Source organism: Pseudonaja textilis, chromosome 1, assembly GCF_049901715.1.
Source record: "Pseudonaja textilis isolate UNSWEBS1 chromosome 1, rPseTex1.2, whole genome shotgun sequence".
NCBI lineage: Eukaryota > Metazoa > Chordata > Lepidosauria > Squamata > Elapidae > Pseudonaja > Pseudonaja textilis.
In genome coordinates this window covers 192,951,132-192,967,797 of record NC_141990.1, presented here as the reverse complement: position 1 = coordinate 192,967,797, position 16,666 = coordinate 192,951,132, and the positions used below count along the sequence as shown (strand labels likewise).

Here is a 16,666-nt window from a genome sequence, read left to right as displayed (position 1 = left end):
TAAATGTTTGCTACATACTGAAATTTGGAATGGCATCTGAAACCTAAATTGCAATATTTGAGCATCTCCCGCTTAATTCAGAGTGAAAAAACAGCAACCCATGACTACTTATGACTCAATTCTATCATTTCTTAAAACAACAGCAGCACAATGGCTAGTTTATACAATGAGATGGTATCATGATTCCTTCCCAACAGGTGGAGCAATACAGCTGTCATTAATTTGGGTCAGAGCTAGCAAGATATCAGGCTTCACAGGAACAGGATAATTTCAGAAACTGAAGACTCAGCACCAAATGAAACAAGACATCAGACTTCTGCAATCAGATTAGTCTAATCTTAGCTTCTTGAACAAACTCACCAAGGTAATACCAGAAATGTTTGAGAAGCTGCATTATACGGGAAGTTCCAATCTTTGTACTATATTACACTTTATGGCCAGATAGTTTTCTATGGTTTCTTATCTTATGTGGTTCAGCTATAACCCACTGACCGAAAAGCTGGCTTTGAATAGCATAGCACCTAGACTTATATATCGCTTCACAGTGTTTTACAGCCCTCTCCTAAATGGTTTACAGAATCAGCATATTATCCCTAACAATCTGGGTTCTCATTTTACCCACCTTGGAAGGATTCGGAATATTAAATATGATGTCTTGGTTCAAATAAGCTTTTTTAATGTGGCAGATTTGTTAAGATAGGATAGTTTTCTTCTCTTTTTTTTTTTTTTTTGTTTGCTCTATAGCTTTTAGCCAATTTTTGAATCTTTTGTATATATAAATAACGCTTCCTGTAATCCCTTAATTTGGGGTAGAGTTGGGGGAACTGGATGAAGCTGAGCGTTTACTGGCTGGATGCCCTTCCTTATGCCTATGCAGAGTTCACAGTTCTTTGCGCCCTCGGAGAAAAACATCAATCACTAATTAGAATTGAACTCTCAACCTTTCAACTGGGAGGCAAGTGTTTTCACCTCTATGCTGCTCATCTTTTGTATATACCAAAGAGATAAAAACCCCAACCCTTTGCTGTTGGGAGTTATACGGTCAACTTAAGGATGACCATTCTGCCTTGCTCTATTGAAGAGAATACCATGTCAGGGCTGTCAAACTCCTGGTCCACAGGCCAGATGCGTCATGTACTGGCCACACCTAGGCCCGGTTTAGCAAAGGGGGGAAAAGTCCCAATATGTCACGTGATGATCCCATGATAATGTGAGTTTGACACCTCTGCTGTAAGGCTTGAAGAAATTAACTACTGAAATGTGATAAACTTAATCTCACACGCTATTTTCAAGGAGATGTTTGGTTACAAGGTTAAAAGTCTGACTGCTCTAACCATGTCCCGTGACTTCTTAAACCTGAATGCAGATTTGGCAAAAGACTTTGCTGGGTATACCTTTACAGGAGTGACTTCGCCGATCACTTTGGATTCTTTCCGTTGCATTCACTATTTCCTCAAAATCCAACGCTGCAGCCTTGCCTGGTCCAGCTGGGTAGCCTAGGCTCTCAGAAAACAAAGGTTTCTGCTCATCATCTGTAGATGACACAAAAGATGATGACCTGCTTCTCTTTTCCACATAATGTTTCTCAATGGCCTGACAATGCTGGTTGTTGTCCATAGAACTCTCATCTTCTTTGTCATAACCTGTGAGAAAAGAAATGATCAGATTGGTGCTATTTATTCTTGTCCATGGGGAAGTGGGGAGTACTATACATTATGATACCATTTAGCAAGTTTGTTCTGTTCAGAGAATAATGTTACTTCAGTAACATTATTATAGTAACATTTTATAGTACATGCCTGTAGGATTTACATCTATTTCCTCAAGCAGATCCTGAGATTCCTCTCTAGTCCCAAGGAGCATGGCTGACTTTTTAAAAAAATAATAATGATGGTGAGTACAAATGAGAATAAATTTTATTTGCATACAGGATTAGTCATCTTCTTCCACAGCACTTAATACATTCTGATTTAAAAAAAACACGTTTCTAAATATTCCTAGGAAAGAAACATGACTTTAAAAAAAGAGAGCGAGAATGGCTTATTTTGAATGTCTATAGCAGCTTAATAATGGTACCATATCCATTTCAATTAGCAAACAATATGCAGGATCTAGATTGAAATTGGGACACTAATATATTGGGCTGATTTTTTTTTCTTTTGGCTTCCTTGGGTTTAGAATCTTTGTTTACCTCCTCATACACAATAATGTAAATTTTCAAATCAACTCTGTTGTTGAAAGTGAAGAGATTTTTTTTAAACACACTTGTGAGAGTCTAGGAATGATGGTATTTAGAGCCTAGAGGGAGTATTTAATGCAAATATGGATAATATTCCCAATTCATAGTATATCCTTTTCCTCTATTTAAAATAACATGATTTGAACCAGCTTTATGCTCTCTATATATGGTAATTTTTAAACACAAATAGATAACCCTGCAAATATGAATAGAATATCAGCCTTAAAATTCTTCAATTTATAATCAGTTTTTTTATCCCCAAACATAAACCAATCATTTCTCCCTTATTTACGAAAATATCTACTTTGTAATATACTTATCAATATCTAATTTTGTCAATCTCTGTGCAGCTGAGGACTGAAACAAATAATCCAGCTGGATAGTTATAGTTTAAATTTGTGATTTCACAAGGCTTGCTGCTATGTCTAATAGAAAATCTTTGTCTAATAAATTCCAAGAATTGCAATTGGATGATCCAGGATAATTTGTTTCAAATTGTAATTGCTACAATAACTTGTATCATCCCTGATACTAAAAACATTGTTATTAATTCATTTAAAAAATAACCATTTCATTATCCCCCAATTTTACTACTTCAGCTATCAACCTCATTCTGCCTAACAGTATGGCCAGCCCTGCTGGAAAAGGATTATCACAGTCATTTTGTGATCAAGACAATACCTGACCTACATTTTCCTCCTTAATTATGGTCAGCAGGTATGCAATAGCAAATTATTGCATTCTCTGCTTTGAAATGCCTACCTTAATTAGTTTCCTATGGGCAGGTTTTAATAGCATGTTTCCACTTTATCATTGCTGTTAAAGCATGTAGATGTCACTGGTAACTTAGAATACTACCATTGGTTGTCTACTTATCTACCCAACTTTTAAGCAACAGATCTACAATATGTTTAGGAGAAAATATTTTAGGGCAGACTCGTGTTTATCTTCATACTGATAAGTCCTGATTCATCCCAATCAAAGGAGACTGAATATGGAATATGTTAGAGATCATCAGTACATATTCATTCATTCATTCATTCATTCATTCATTCATTCATTCATTCATTCATTCAGCTGTCCATCTTACACAATATGATTATGGATGGTATTAAAAAAACACATCATAAAAACCAACCAGTAATACAATTCTATGAAGAAGAGCACCAATTGGGATTACTACTACTAAAGTTGAAGAGAAAGTATTATTATAGGAAAAAATATTATAGCATTTTTACTAATTCACTATTTCCCTGAAATCTTCGTTTATTTTCTGTTCTTCAATACTCAGTACTCCCCCTAGAACCATATATAAAGGAACTGATTGGCTGATTATGTACCAGTCAAGCTGGTGTTGACTTTTAGTAACCTTATAAATATTCTTTAGGAAACTCAATCCCTAACCTGGTCCTTCAAGTTCTGTATCAAGAAATAGAAAGTTACTTATTTTTAAAAAATGATGCTATCTGAGATACTCTATAGGATAAAACACCCAAAGCAAATAAAATCCCTTTAATGAAAAGTTAGTATAATTTAATTAAGAACAAGCTGAATGGTACATGAAATATGAGAAACTATACTATTGCTAATATTGGAAATAATATTTCTTTTGTGAAATATGTTTTATTAAGATTTTTTATACCCTTCTTTTAATGCTGAACAAACATTTCTTATGAAGAAAATCTGCAATGCTGAATTAATTGTCTTATCCTTGGAAAATTAAGTGGCCCAGGTACTAGAGGTAAAGGATAAAAGGAAATATGCATTATCAATGTTTTGTATGAAGCCAATGTAGAGACAGTTGCTATAGAAACTACTGCAGTGAGAAAAAAAGCTAAGATTTCAAAGAGATACTACCCCTCTTCAACTTCTGATATTTAAAAAGAAAAAAAAAAGACCTCATAACAAGGGTATCACAGGAGTGGAAGGAAAATGCATATATCTGTTTTAACTAATTAAATCTAAATGCTGTTCATTGACACAATCACAAAGTCTTCCCTTCTAAGTAATTCTGTATTTTTGCGATCCCCTTTGTGTCATTTTTAAAAAAGATTTAAAAGCCTCTTGGGTCAAGGATCTGCTCCATTATAAAATTAAAAATGACTGACTGGCTGAATAACATTACATGATGTCTGAGATCCAGATGTTCCCTATACTCTGGAAGGTGTTAACACCTGGTTTTTCCCTCAGGCCTTGGGCCAAGATGGGAGGTACAGCCAGCATTGTGATTTGGGAGGACAGTGATATAAGGTTGGTGATGCATGAGAGAATTTATTTTATAACCTTGTATAATTTATAATTTCCGTATCTGATGGTTCACTACCTAGGATCATTTTACCCTAATATGGGCAGCAGCATACATCGGCTACATGATGGCTACATGAATTGAACAAATAAATAACTTCTCTCAGGATTACCAAGATCACTTAAAAGGGGGGAAAGCCCCTGGACAAAGAGCTTTCTCTTAAGTCAACATTGCTCTCTTTCAAGGGACAAACATTTTATTTAACCAAGTATATTTTAGTTTTAATATGCTGTTTGCTTGTTCCTGTGGATTTGATTGATTGACTGATTGATTGATTCCATGCTGCAATCAAAAAGACTCTTGGTGGCTTATGCAGAAAAGTTACAAATTAAACTATCCACAGTGGAAAGATAAACAGAATTATAATACAATCATGCAAAGGTAAAAGCATATAAAATAAGACAGGAATAAAGATAAAGAAGAGCTGTAATGGCAATATCAAGTCAGCTCTATGGAACAACTCAGTCTTCAACAGTTTACAACAAAGAGGGAGCTAGTTTGCCCTCTACAAGATGGCTATTTCAGCATGCTGCCTTGTCTCAGCCCCCAAAACGGAGGTGGTATTCAGCAGGTTCTGACCAGTTCTAGAGAACCGGTAGTGGAAATTTTGAGTGGTTCGGAGAACCGGCAAATACCCCCTCTGACTGGAGATTTTACAGTATCCTTCCCCTGCCATGCCAACCACGCCACGCCCACAGAACCGGTAGTTTAAAAAAAAATTGAATCCCACCAGTGCCCCAAAACCTTCTGAAAGTCCCAAATGCCTGGTTGATCTAATCAGTCTGGCCAACATTGAATGGAGCAGAAAATCCTGCATGTATCTGAGCACCAAACTATAAAGGATTTTATAGGTTAAAACCAACACCTGGTTATATTATGTGATACCCCATTCTGATAGAATCTAAAATGATGAAAATTGGTCTAGATGTAAAGTACTTCCGTTTGTACTGGACATGGCTTAGTAGACAAAAACCAACATAAGAATAGACTGAATTTCCTGGAGGCAGAGACAGTAAAAGCATTTTTGGTATTTATGTATTCTCTGAAACGGAAGTGAAGGATTGCTTCCCATAAAATAGTGGAGATATAGCTCTTGTTCCAACAGGGTCTTCATAGTTTCGTAACTGTTTATTTGTTTGTTTTACAAATGAAACATGTCTTTCCCTTTACAGATGGGAAAGTCAGGAGTCAAGTTAATTTTTGCTGACTTCTAGTGTTCTTAGTACATCAGCAGTGTAGCCCTTGGAGAAGTGAAGTCATAGCAGTAATTTATGTGGCATCCTGAAAAAAATTCTATTAAAAATTCATAATGGATAAAGGCCAGAAAGTTACTTTCTCTTTTTCAGCATGTTTTAATATTTATTAGTTACTGAAGGTCACCCAGGGACATAATCTTGGTCAACAATTTCTCAATTGGTGGTGGGGGGGGGGGAGGGAAGAGGACTTTAAATAGTTTATGAAGGCATTTTCTTGAAAGATTTTGTTGCCTCTTTTCTTTTGGCTTCATGCTTTAGAGAGGTCGTTTGATGAAACAGATAACACGGTACTTATCAACAATAAGATACTGAGGTAAAAGTTTTTTGTATAGGATACAGGCAACTTGGAAAACATGTTTTATACTGTATCAATCTTTCAGAAATGCATCCAATTAGGATTTATAGGGCAATAAGGGGAAAGCCCTAACTGTTTAATTTCATTAACCTTGAAATTGCACATGTCTACTAAGCAATAATCACCACTGAATCCAATGGGAGTTATTCCCAAGTAAATGTATATGGAAATGCAGTAAAAGAAATGTAAGTCAAATAGGCATTTTTTGCCAGATGAAAAGATATTGGTTCTATCTGTGTACTAAGATGTTTGAGCACACTACAATGACCTCTGAGGCTTAAGACAAATTTAGTATAGGTTTATGTGATTATCCTTTCAAAAAACATCATTTAGTATATAAAGACATCCTTACCTTTATCCATGTCACTTTCAAAAGACAAGTTCCTTCTTCGGAGTTTACCATTGTCTCCATCCGAATCACTTGTGGTCTGTCGCCTTATTGCAAGATCAGCCTTGAAAAAGAAGATGTCCATACAGTATATGATAGATTAGAGACATTTGACTTTATTTATTTACAACTCTTCATTAGTTTACTTTGAGATGGATCCAGATCTTTACTGTCCATAGGTGGAAAACTTACTTCTATAGACAGAAAGTTTTAGAACCATGGGGAGCTATTGATCCTAGAAAGTGGGGAAGGAAAGTAGCCTTGGCACCAGGTATGGTTCTGCACTGTTGGAGGGTCAGGTTTTCCCAGCCTCCACAAAGAATAGAGTATGGAGAATTTAGAGGGATGGTTTGTCTCCTATTTCTCCTAGGAAGAATAGAACATTCCAATGCCCAATATTTTGTCTATATGCAAAACAAAAAAAAAACTAATAGTAGTAATTCCTTTTCTGAGTAAGACTCACAATTTATATTAGATGTCTGTGTAATATTGAAGAGGAGGTGTCTCTTTTAAAAAAAGAATGTTGATATAAGCACTAGAATGTTAATTAAAGTCCCCTTTACATCTTGTTCTCTGAATTACTATTTAAAGTTGTTTATTCTTTTTAAAACAGAATGTTCTCAGAAATAAGCCAGTGAAGAAAAAATGGAAAACAACCTCTTATAGATTGTTTATTACTTCAGACAGTAATGCAGTAGTAAATTATAATTAGCTATGTTTAATTACACAATAACAGTAATAAAAGTTGATCTACATAGCAATAAAGCAGATAAAATTATATGGTCTTTTGTCTCTGTCTAATTTTTCCTTCTATCATTGAGCCAATGACAGAGATGTGACTTTCATAGCTGAAAAAGCAGCTTTTATCTTGGTAAGTGCCATTTCTTCTTATAATTATTTCTGCTCTTTGTCGATAATTTCTGAGATATGCATAGTCATTTTTCACTAAACAGAAACAGAATAGAACAAGAAAACAAAAAGAGAACAGAAGATAGAAAGCAAGACTGATCACATCTGTCTTCTCAATACAGGAAAGATGTAGGCAAAAGTTCTTAGAGAAGTTTAGTGTGGTTTGCCCTTGCCTCCTTTCTAGGGCTGAGATAGAATGACTGGCCCAAGGTCACTAGCTGCCTTTTGCGCAAGTTAACTCTCCCAGTTTCTAACCACTACATTATACTAGCTCTATAGGTGCCATTATCTTGATAAGTCATAGAATCGTAGGGCTGAAATGCACTTTGGTGGTATTCTAGTCTAACATTCTGTCCAAGATAGGAGCCCTTATACCAAGGGTCTTCAAACTTGACAGCTTTAAGACTTGTGGACTTCAACTCCCAGAATTCCTCAGCTAACATGAGTGGAGGAGGAATTCTGGGAGTTGAAGTTAACAAATCTTAAAGCTGTCAAGTTTGAAGACCCCGGCCTTATACCATGCTTGACAAACGGTTGTCCAATCTTTTCTTGAAAACATCCATCGATTAAGGGTCTTATATATCTTAAAATATTTATAATCTCCTTGACAGGAAATTTCTCCTTAGTCCAGATTGGATCTCTCTTTAGTGAGCTTCCACTTATTGCTGCTTGTCCTACCCTCAGGTGTTTTGGAGAATAAGTCATCCCCATGTATTTAGTAAACCCACTGCTCAGTAAAACACCGATTACAATTTATAGCAGTTTTGCCTAATGTAGATATTCTCTAGATCAGCATTTCTCAAACTCAAACAACATTTCTACATCTACATCCTACCCAACTAAGGAAATGCTGAGAATTTTAGAAACGTTTGTTTAAAGATATGGACAGAACCCACATTGGAGAAAACGGATGTACAAAATGGTTATTGAGCTTCTGTTTAACCTAACTTTTTGGTCTGACAAAATTGTAATGTTCCCCTGTTACTCTACAGATTTAACTAGGTCTAGTTAAGTGCTCCTCAATAATGGGTTTTTAAAAAGATATGTAATTGAACTCTCACTTTATGAGACCTTCATTCATCATGTCGTTTGCATTTATATTGTAAATTCACTCTACTTTTTTTTTTTTTAGATTGACATGAGCCTTACAATTCTTTATATTCTTCCCCTTGTTTGGAGACTAAAAGAAAAGTTAGCACTTTCTTCCTCCCTAGAATCTTTCTGTGATTTGTAGAATTAGAAGGGGCCTGTTAGATTCTCAAGAATATACCGTAGTATACAGGACTCATCCTCAATACATGGCTGACTAGTATTTGCCTGAATGAATCTAATGAAGGGGAGATTATCTATTTCTAGGTCATTGGTTCCACTGTCAGCCTGCTTTTACTGCTAGGTACCATTTTGCAACAGTCTTCTGGAATATGCTTTTTCTGTAATGCAAATTAAACGTTTTTGCATCCTGCATGCTGAGATAAAAAGAAAGGCCTTGATCTTCTGTGTGACATCACATTAGAAGAGTACTATCATACCTCTTCTCAATTGGCTTTTCTCACAGCTAAACACAGCAAATTGCTTAAATTGCTCTTCATAATTTCTACTCCTCTAATTGCCTCCGGTACCCTTCTTCAATTCCAATTCCACTCCGGGTCTGGGTCCCGGTCACGTGGGGGGGGGACCAAAGCCTTTTCTTTGCAATTCCTTAATTCACTGAAGAAAAAATATTTTGACATTTTTTTTTTCTTTCTGGTTAAATGCAGGGTTGAGTGCCAAGAACTGGTTACATGAAGCCTATTCAGTGGAAGGTTTTCTGATTCTCAGCTTGGTCACAACCGGTAGCTCTGAAGAGCAGCAGACATAGAACCGGTTCTATGTCTGCTAATGTTTTTGCCCACCTGACCTTTATTTCCTGATTTTTTTCAACTTCAGCTGTCGTGCGAGGCACAGCTGCAGTTAAAAAAGCAGGAAAAAAGGCCTTTTTGAAAGGCTGCTTCTCTGCACACAGCATGCTGATGACGATTTACAGGCGAGCCCCAGGCAGAGTGCAGGGAAGCACATAGTAAATCACCGAATCTCGTAAATGACCGAACTGTAGTTAACCCTGTCGGATCCTACCCCTGGGAACAACTCAAGAGGTTCTATCCAACTGGGTCCCAAGGGTTGATAAAAGTAAAGATGTCAGGGAGCAAGGAATGAAAAAAAAAACATTATATATGAGCAGAAGCTGTTTAAATTGTGGGTGTTTAAGGAAAAACAGCCAAAGAGTGCTTAACATTTTGCTATTTATTGGAATCCTAATTTGACCTCCTGCAACGTCTAAGGTACTATGTTGCATGGATAGGCAGTGCAGAAACATCCAGCCCCATGACAGCAAACCTATGGCACATGTTCTGGAAGTGGCATGCAGAGCCATTTCCCCTGGCATGCAAGAGCTCGCCTGGAAAAGCTCCATTGCGCATACATGCACAACGATGCCTGACAGCTGATTGTCGGGTATCTGGTGCGCATGCACGGGGAGGGCAGGGAGTGCACGGAAGACATGTGCGCATGCACAGAGACGCGAGGCATATGCAGAGATCACACATTCATGTGCAGAGATGCGTGGCACCTGCGCATGCATGCACAGATGGATGGTGCACAGGGGGTGATCATGCACGCATGTGTAGAGATGCGTGGCATGCAGGGGGGTGATCGCATGCGCATGCACAGACAAGTGAGGCATGGCAAGGGGATTGCACACGCATGCCCAGAGACGCACGGCACATGGCAGAGGAATCACGTGCACATGCACAGACAAGCAACACACGGCAAGGGGATTGTATGCTCATGTGCAGATGCGTGGTGTGTGGCAAGGGGATTGTTCACACATGTGCAGAGATTCATGGTGCACGGCAGAGGGATGGTGCGCACATGTGCAGGGAGTGGGGGGCCAGCACGCATTGCCTTCTGGGTGCTGGCAGGTGAGCGTGAGCACATGACCATGCACGCAATTATCAGCACGGGAGCCGAAAAAGGTTTGCCACCACTGATCTAGCCTGTATTGGGATTAGAAATTGAGATGATTATGGAAACAGAAAAGAAGAAGAAATGTACTATATGCAGACTGAAGCAGAGACTACAAGCAACGGGAAATATATGGCTACCAACCAAAATAATTTAGGTAGTAATGTTACATTATAGATAAATAGAGAGGGAGAGAGAGGAATAGGGAGAGATAGAGAGAGTCATTGTCTTTACTGAGATTGCCTTTCAGATTGTGGGTACATTACTTCAAAAAATTGAGGCATGGATAATCTTATTTACGATGTGCTTAGTTTCTAAATATGTCATGTAATAGAATTGCTGTTCTTTTCTCTGCTGGATATTAATATACTGCATAACTGCCTTTTCCTACCTGTTTCTATGTATCAATCTATGTATGTATCTATGATCAATATATCTGCGATCAAGCAGCATGTTCTTCATGCTCTCATCCCTTATCATGAAAATAAATAAGCAATGCAAAAGGAAATTATTTTACTAGGGTTTTTTTCTTTGCTAATATTTATCTTTCATCATCAATTTTTATTATGGTGACAGAACATATTTTTCTTTCTTTCTTATCTTTCTGGACCAGGGGTATCAAACTCAAGGCCCAGAGGGCGGATCCTGCCCACAGGGTGCTTAGATCTGGCCCACGGAGCCACCCTGGAAACAGCGAACCGTCCTGTGGTGCTTCTGCCAGCAAAAATGGAGTTTGGGTGGGTTAGGGTTGCAGGAGGATCCCTCCGGCCCTGCCTGGGCTACCACAGGTGTCTCCAACACAAATGATGTTGAGCTGGCCATGCCCTTCCCATGGTCAAACATAACAGCAGCCTTCAATGAAATCGAGTTTGACACCTCTTTTCTAGACAATATGTAAACGTTGTTTTTGCCTTAATTTCATCAAGCTAGAAAGGAAGCAAACCCCTTCTGAAAACCTTGCCAAGAAAACTGCAGGGTTTGGACAGGACTGAACAGAATAAAAAGAAAACCTTCATTTTTATTGGGAAATGAAAGGATATCCAAACACTGTAATTAACATACTTTTGCATTTTCGTGTCTCAAGTTGAAAGTGAGTTCTAAATTGGTGAGAAACAGGTCTGAAAATTCAGGATACATATCCAAAACTTCTAATAAGTCTTCTCGCTGGATTTTATGTAAGTCACAGTAGGTTAGTGCTCTCACATCGGCATTTGACTTTCCTGGTTTTGCATAAAGATGGACCATCTCTCCAAAAATATCATTTTTGCCTGTAACAATAATGGTACAGAAAAGCATGGTAATTATAAGAAATTCGCATTTGTCTCTCTTCTTAAAAAAGAAGACAGAAATGTCTACAAATGATTGTTTAACCAACAGTTATTTATTTTTCCTGTAAAAAAAAAAATCTTCCTCTCTGAAAATCTCACTAACAAAAGAGAATAACACAACCCACGATCATTATAGTCTTTCCCATATTTATCTAATGGATGCCATTTTTTGTAGAAGGTTGTTAGTGCCTAAACAGAATTCATTGGGCTTTTACCTCTAGAGATAAAACTGCGATTATTTATAATCCTCATAAAAGATCCCTGTAAAACTATGATGATTCAAACCCTTGAAAGTAAGGATGGTTGAGTTCTGACATTGAGGTGTTGCTGCAAACATGTTCCTACTATCAGGTTCTTGTGGGAAATTATGGCAATAATTGTTGGCACTCCCTAAAGGATGAGCACTGAAGTTTCATCACTATTATGCCTTTTCTCTATTTTGTAATTCAGAATATCTAGACAGTGGAGATGTATTTTTCCGCTAGCATAGTAGTAGTACACATCTGATCCTAATATAAATTAAGCTTAATTTTGTTTTGACAAATTACAGTAGTTGCTTTCCGAAGAGCCAGCACCTAGGGTTGCTTTAACTGCTTGATGTAGGAGAAAAGCAGGCAGAGCTTGGGGAGGGAAGTTAAATGTGTCATAAGCTTAGAGTCCTTACATTGCCACAATCCAAATCCAACCCCATTTGAATTCTATTGGCTCTCATCTGATGCCAAATAAGGATCAATGGAATTCAAGAGAAGTTGGGCTTAGATTGTTTGTGGCAATGTAAGGATTCTAAACTGATGGCATGTTTAACTCCACCCCTCAGCTCTGCCTGTTTTTCTGCACTTGGTGACATATTCCTTTTCTCTAAATTTTGCAGAATTTACACTTTATGAAAAGAAAAGGGGTTCATATTGGATTCAGTATGACACTTATGCATATTCTTTTTTTATTCATTCTAATATGCAATACCAATTCTGCTCTTAAAAAGGAACAATTGCTGATCAAATCGTTAAACATTTCCACGTGGTATTAAATGAATGGTATTAATTAAATGAATGGTATTTCTGAATGCTTACCAAGAATTGCTACAACCATGTCATTCTTGAGGATTTCAATGGAGCCTCGGGAAAGGAAGTAAAGTGCAGTCAGAACATCACCACAATGGACTAGTGTGTCCCCAGGAGGTGCATGAGTAGTCTTAAACTTCATAGCCAGAGCCCGGAGACACCCTTTACTCGCGCCCTGGAAAGCTTTGCAGTTTTGAAGTAAACTTTGGTTGAGATGGAGACAGATATCAGCTTGCAAACATTCTGGAAATCCCTTTAGGACCTGATGAAGATAACGTAAGAGTTTAAGTACAACCTAGCTACTTTGCCTATAGTTTGGGAATATCATTTCCTTGTTCAATCAGGTGCCAAATAAATTGGCACAAGATGTGTAATACAACGGAGGTCAAAATATAATCAGAAATTTGACTGGTAGCACTGATATGGGTAAAGGCATTCATGTTTGATATAGGTTGCAGTCACAGGATGTTCTTTTATTTAGCTAGCTGGATCAAAGTAATCAGAATCGGATCTCTAACTACATACTGTAGCTCGCTAGAAAGTTATCACCAGACTCAAGGTTGACTTCCATCCTTCCAAGGTCGGTAAAATGAAGACCCAAATTGTTGGAGGAAAAATGCTGACTCTATAAACTGCTGAGAAAGGGCTGTAAAGCACTGTAAAGCAGTATATAAGTCTAAGTGCTATTGCTATTATGTCCGGAATTGGATTCCTAATTTGATATGTCACTGGTGATAGGCCTACCTTTTGGAAGGTAGGGCATGAATTCTGGTCATGCTAAAATGGAAAGCCTGTGCTCCCCAAGGACATTGGAAAGAGACTGAACCTTAGGGGGCAGGATGTGAGAGGAGTGGGATGAATCATGAGTCATGTGAAGGGAGTAGGATGAAAAAGACATATGTTTCAGTGACTCAAAGACATGGAGCCAGCTTGCGTTGGAAGAAAGAATCCTGTAGTCCTATCAAAGGAAACCAACTAATGATGATGCTGATGCAATGCTTCAAAAAGTGTGTCTTTCTTTTGCGTTGGCTTCTGAGGAAACTTCCCCAGGTAGCACTGATTCAGGTCAGGTCCAAGAAAAGTTTCCTTTTGAGGTTGGGGGTGGGGTCCCTGATGTAGGAAAAACGAGCAGACGGAGGAGGCACAGAGTTGACTTCGCTTAATTGGAAGATTTATGAAAGCAGCGGGTTATTTGCTGCAAAAGACTGAGCTTGATGTAGGTTAAACATCTCCACTTTTAGAAGAAGCAAAGAATGCTTTTGCTTGTGGCAGAGGTGGATCCTGATTAATGGAACAGCAGCAGGTAGGATCAAGGAATCTGGTTCTTCCTTCCCTTACTCCAACCCTTACTCCAGCAGTTCCTTTGATGCCGCTAAGCTGCACTGAGACACTTCCTTTGATTGCTAATGGTAGCTTAACATGAATTATTTTGCTAGGTCTGCTTCAAGGGAAGAAATACACACACACACACACACACACACACACAAACACAAACTGCCTTCTGTTGATTATGAAATAGATCAATCCATCTCTGGTAACAACTCATATTCAAAGTTCTAAAACACCATTGTGAACTCTCCGAAGGCAAAGCTATGCTCCTGAGCCCAGGAGAGAAGGATTGCAATTCCCTCTCAAACAATAGCTGCACGATCTGAACCTTGAACCTTTCTTCCCTATATCACCTGTGTATTACAAAGGGGAGCTCAATTGAAGTGCAAAAGCTGAGAAGAAGTACTTTTTAGCTTGCGACCCAAATAGAATGAGATTTTACATCTATCCGTCATCTATCTATATCTATCTATCTATCTATCTATCTATCTATCTATCTATCTATCTATCTATCCATCCATCCATCCATCATCTATCTATCTATCTACCTACCTACAGTTGTGCTCATAAGTTTACATACTCTGGCATAATTTATGATTTCTTGGCCATTTTTCAGAGAATATGAATGATAACACAAAAACTTTTTTTTTCACTCATGGTTAGTGGTTGGCTGAAGCCATTTATTATCAATCAACTGTGTTTACTCTTTTTAAATCATAATGATCTGGTCAAATCGGTCCCAACTCACTTAATGACTGCATTCCTTGGAAACAGAGGTCCCAGTGTCAATTGTGGTTGTAAGATGAGGACTACATGTATGTGCTGTGACAACTGAGTTCTGACTCTGGAACCCGAAGGACTGCTCTAATTACAAAAATCCCTTCTCTCTCTCCCCTCCCCGCAATTCACCATTCCTGCTGAAGGATGGACTCTGATGCTTTCCCCAATAACTCTTTCCTCCTTAAGTCTCCAGCACCATCTCTTGTACCATTCAAAAGGCAAGGCCCAATATGGATTTTCAGGAAATGTAAGGACCAGTGGTGAGTTTCAAAACATTTGCTTACCGGTTCAGAAAGCTTTGTGCGTGCATGCGCAGGACTGCCCTCTGAATCAACGCTGGTACAGATACAATGCCTAACACGCGTACGCAGCAAACACACATTTCGCACACACGTGAAAAGGGCCCAGAGATTAATTGCCCTCTTTATCAACGATGGTGAGCTGTGCTGGATTTTTTAGCTCAGCTGAGGTGCAGAAATCCACTCTGCCACATGAATCAGCTGAGGCAATAAACAACAGAATATAGGAGAGGTAAGAGTGAGGCCAGCCAGACTTCCGGTTTGAGCCTCTTCGGCGACAGATCAAAACCTCGTCTCTGCGAGGCTTTGATCCGTGCTCGCTGTTGGAGCGCCCCGAGCCAGCTGGTTTCGGGGCTAAGCCACCCCGTAGAGGTGGTGAAGAGGGGGGAGACTGCCTGCAGGGTAGAGGAGAGCTGCATCTCTCCTCCCCAGCTGGCCATTACTCCCTTTCCTGAAGGCGGTTGTAGTGGTGGTCAGAAATGGCCACCACAAAGAAGAACTCAACCGGAAGAGAATGTGCAGGAGGAAGATAAGAAGAGAAAGTTTTGATTGACCAGGTCAAACAGCAAAAGCAACAAATAAGGTACCCTGGAATTGAAACTATTAAAAAAAAACCAATAACATTGTTCCCTAAGAAGATTTTTAAGCTGCGAAGGAGAGAGACAGGGGAAAAGATTTGGTTTTTTTTCTCCTTTTCCTATACTGACAGCTAAGAGACTTAAGCAAGAAATTGGAAAAAAATCCACTTTGACATTAATAGGCATTTAATGCTGAAAATAAAAAGTCAAAGGGATAATAAAGATTTCTGGACAATCAAAAGCTTTTGAAAACAGGAAAAGAGACAAAAAGAATAAAAGAATAAAAGGGCAGGATCTGGAAGGGAGGAGACTGCCTGGAATTAAAAAGAATTTACAGCAAAATCTCAACAAGACTTCCAAAAGATACATTTTAACTGAAATATCACAACAAAAACCCCAGGAAGAGAAAGTGGAAAAAGAAATAAGAAGAAATAACTCGGGACTATTTGGATTTCTTGATGATTTCTGGATTTCTGGTTATTGTATTTGAATGACTAAAATCAATCGGGTGGTTGTTTAAAACTGTTTAAAATGGCTCTACTTTTAGAAGAACTGAAAATGGAACTTAAAAAGTACAAAGAAGATGCACAAGAAGGGAGAGGTTCTTTTGGCTTCATATTTCAGTTTTTAGAAATGGAGATTTGGAATTATGAGAAACAACAAGAAATGCCTGCAGAACAAGAAGATTGCGACAAAGAAAAAGCCATCTTTAATGAATAAGTAATCTTAGGTGGGGGGAAAAAGGAAAGGAGAGGAAAGAGAATGGAAAGTTTAAGATTGGGAAAAACAACTTCCCCCCCCCAAAAGAGTGAAAAATAAGTATAAAATCAGAAAGCAAC

The 16,666-nt window shown here is 38.3% G+C and overlaps 1 protein-coding gene across 9 annotated transcripts in view; it reads right to left on the bottom strand.

Annotated features, from left to right (window-relative positions):
• The window catches only part of KCNH7 (potassium voltage-gated channel subfamily H member 7), a 344,881-nt gene that overhangs the window by 24,936 nt on the left and 303,279 nt on the right, over positions 1-16,666 (bottom strand). For 8 of the 9 annotated variants that reach the window (XM_087920066.1, XM_087920069.1, XM_087920061.1 and 5 more), the window contains 4 exons: positions 12,851-13,103; positions 11,515-11,720; positions 6,508-6,607; positions 1,395-1,643 (listed from right to left, as the gene is read on the bottom strand). In XM_087920066.1, coding sequence (XP_087776192.1) covers positions 1,395-1,643; positions 6,508-6,607; positions 11,515-11,720; positions 12,851-13,103 — 808 coding nt within the window. The remainder of the gene's footprint in view (positions 1-1,394; positions 1,644-6,507; positions 6,608-11,514; positions 11,721-12,850; positions 13,104-16,666) is intronic. The other variant, XM_087920062.1, reaches the window with a different exon arrangement.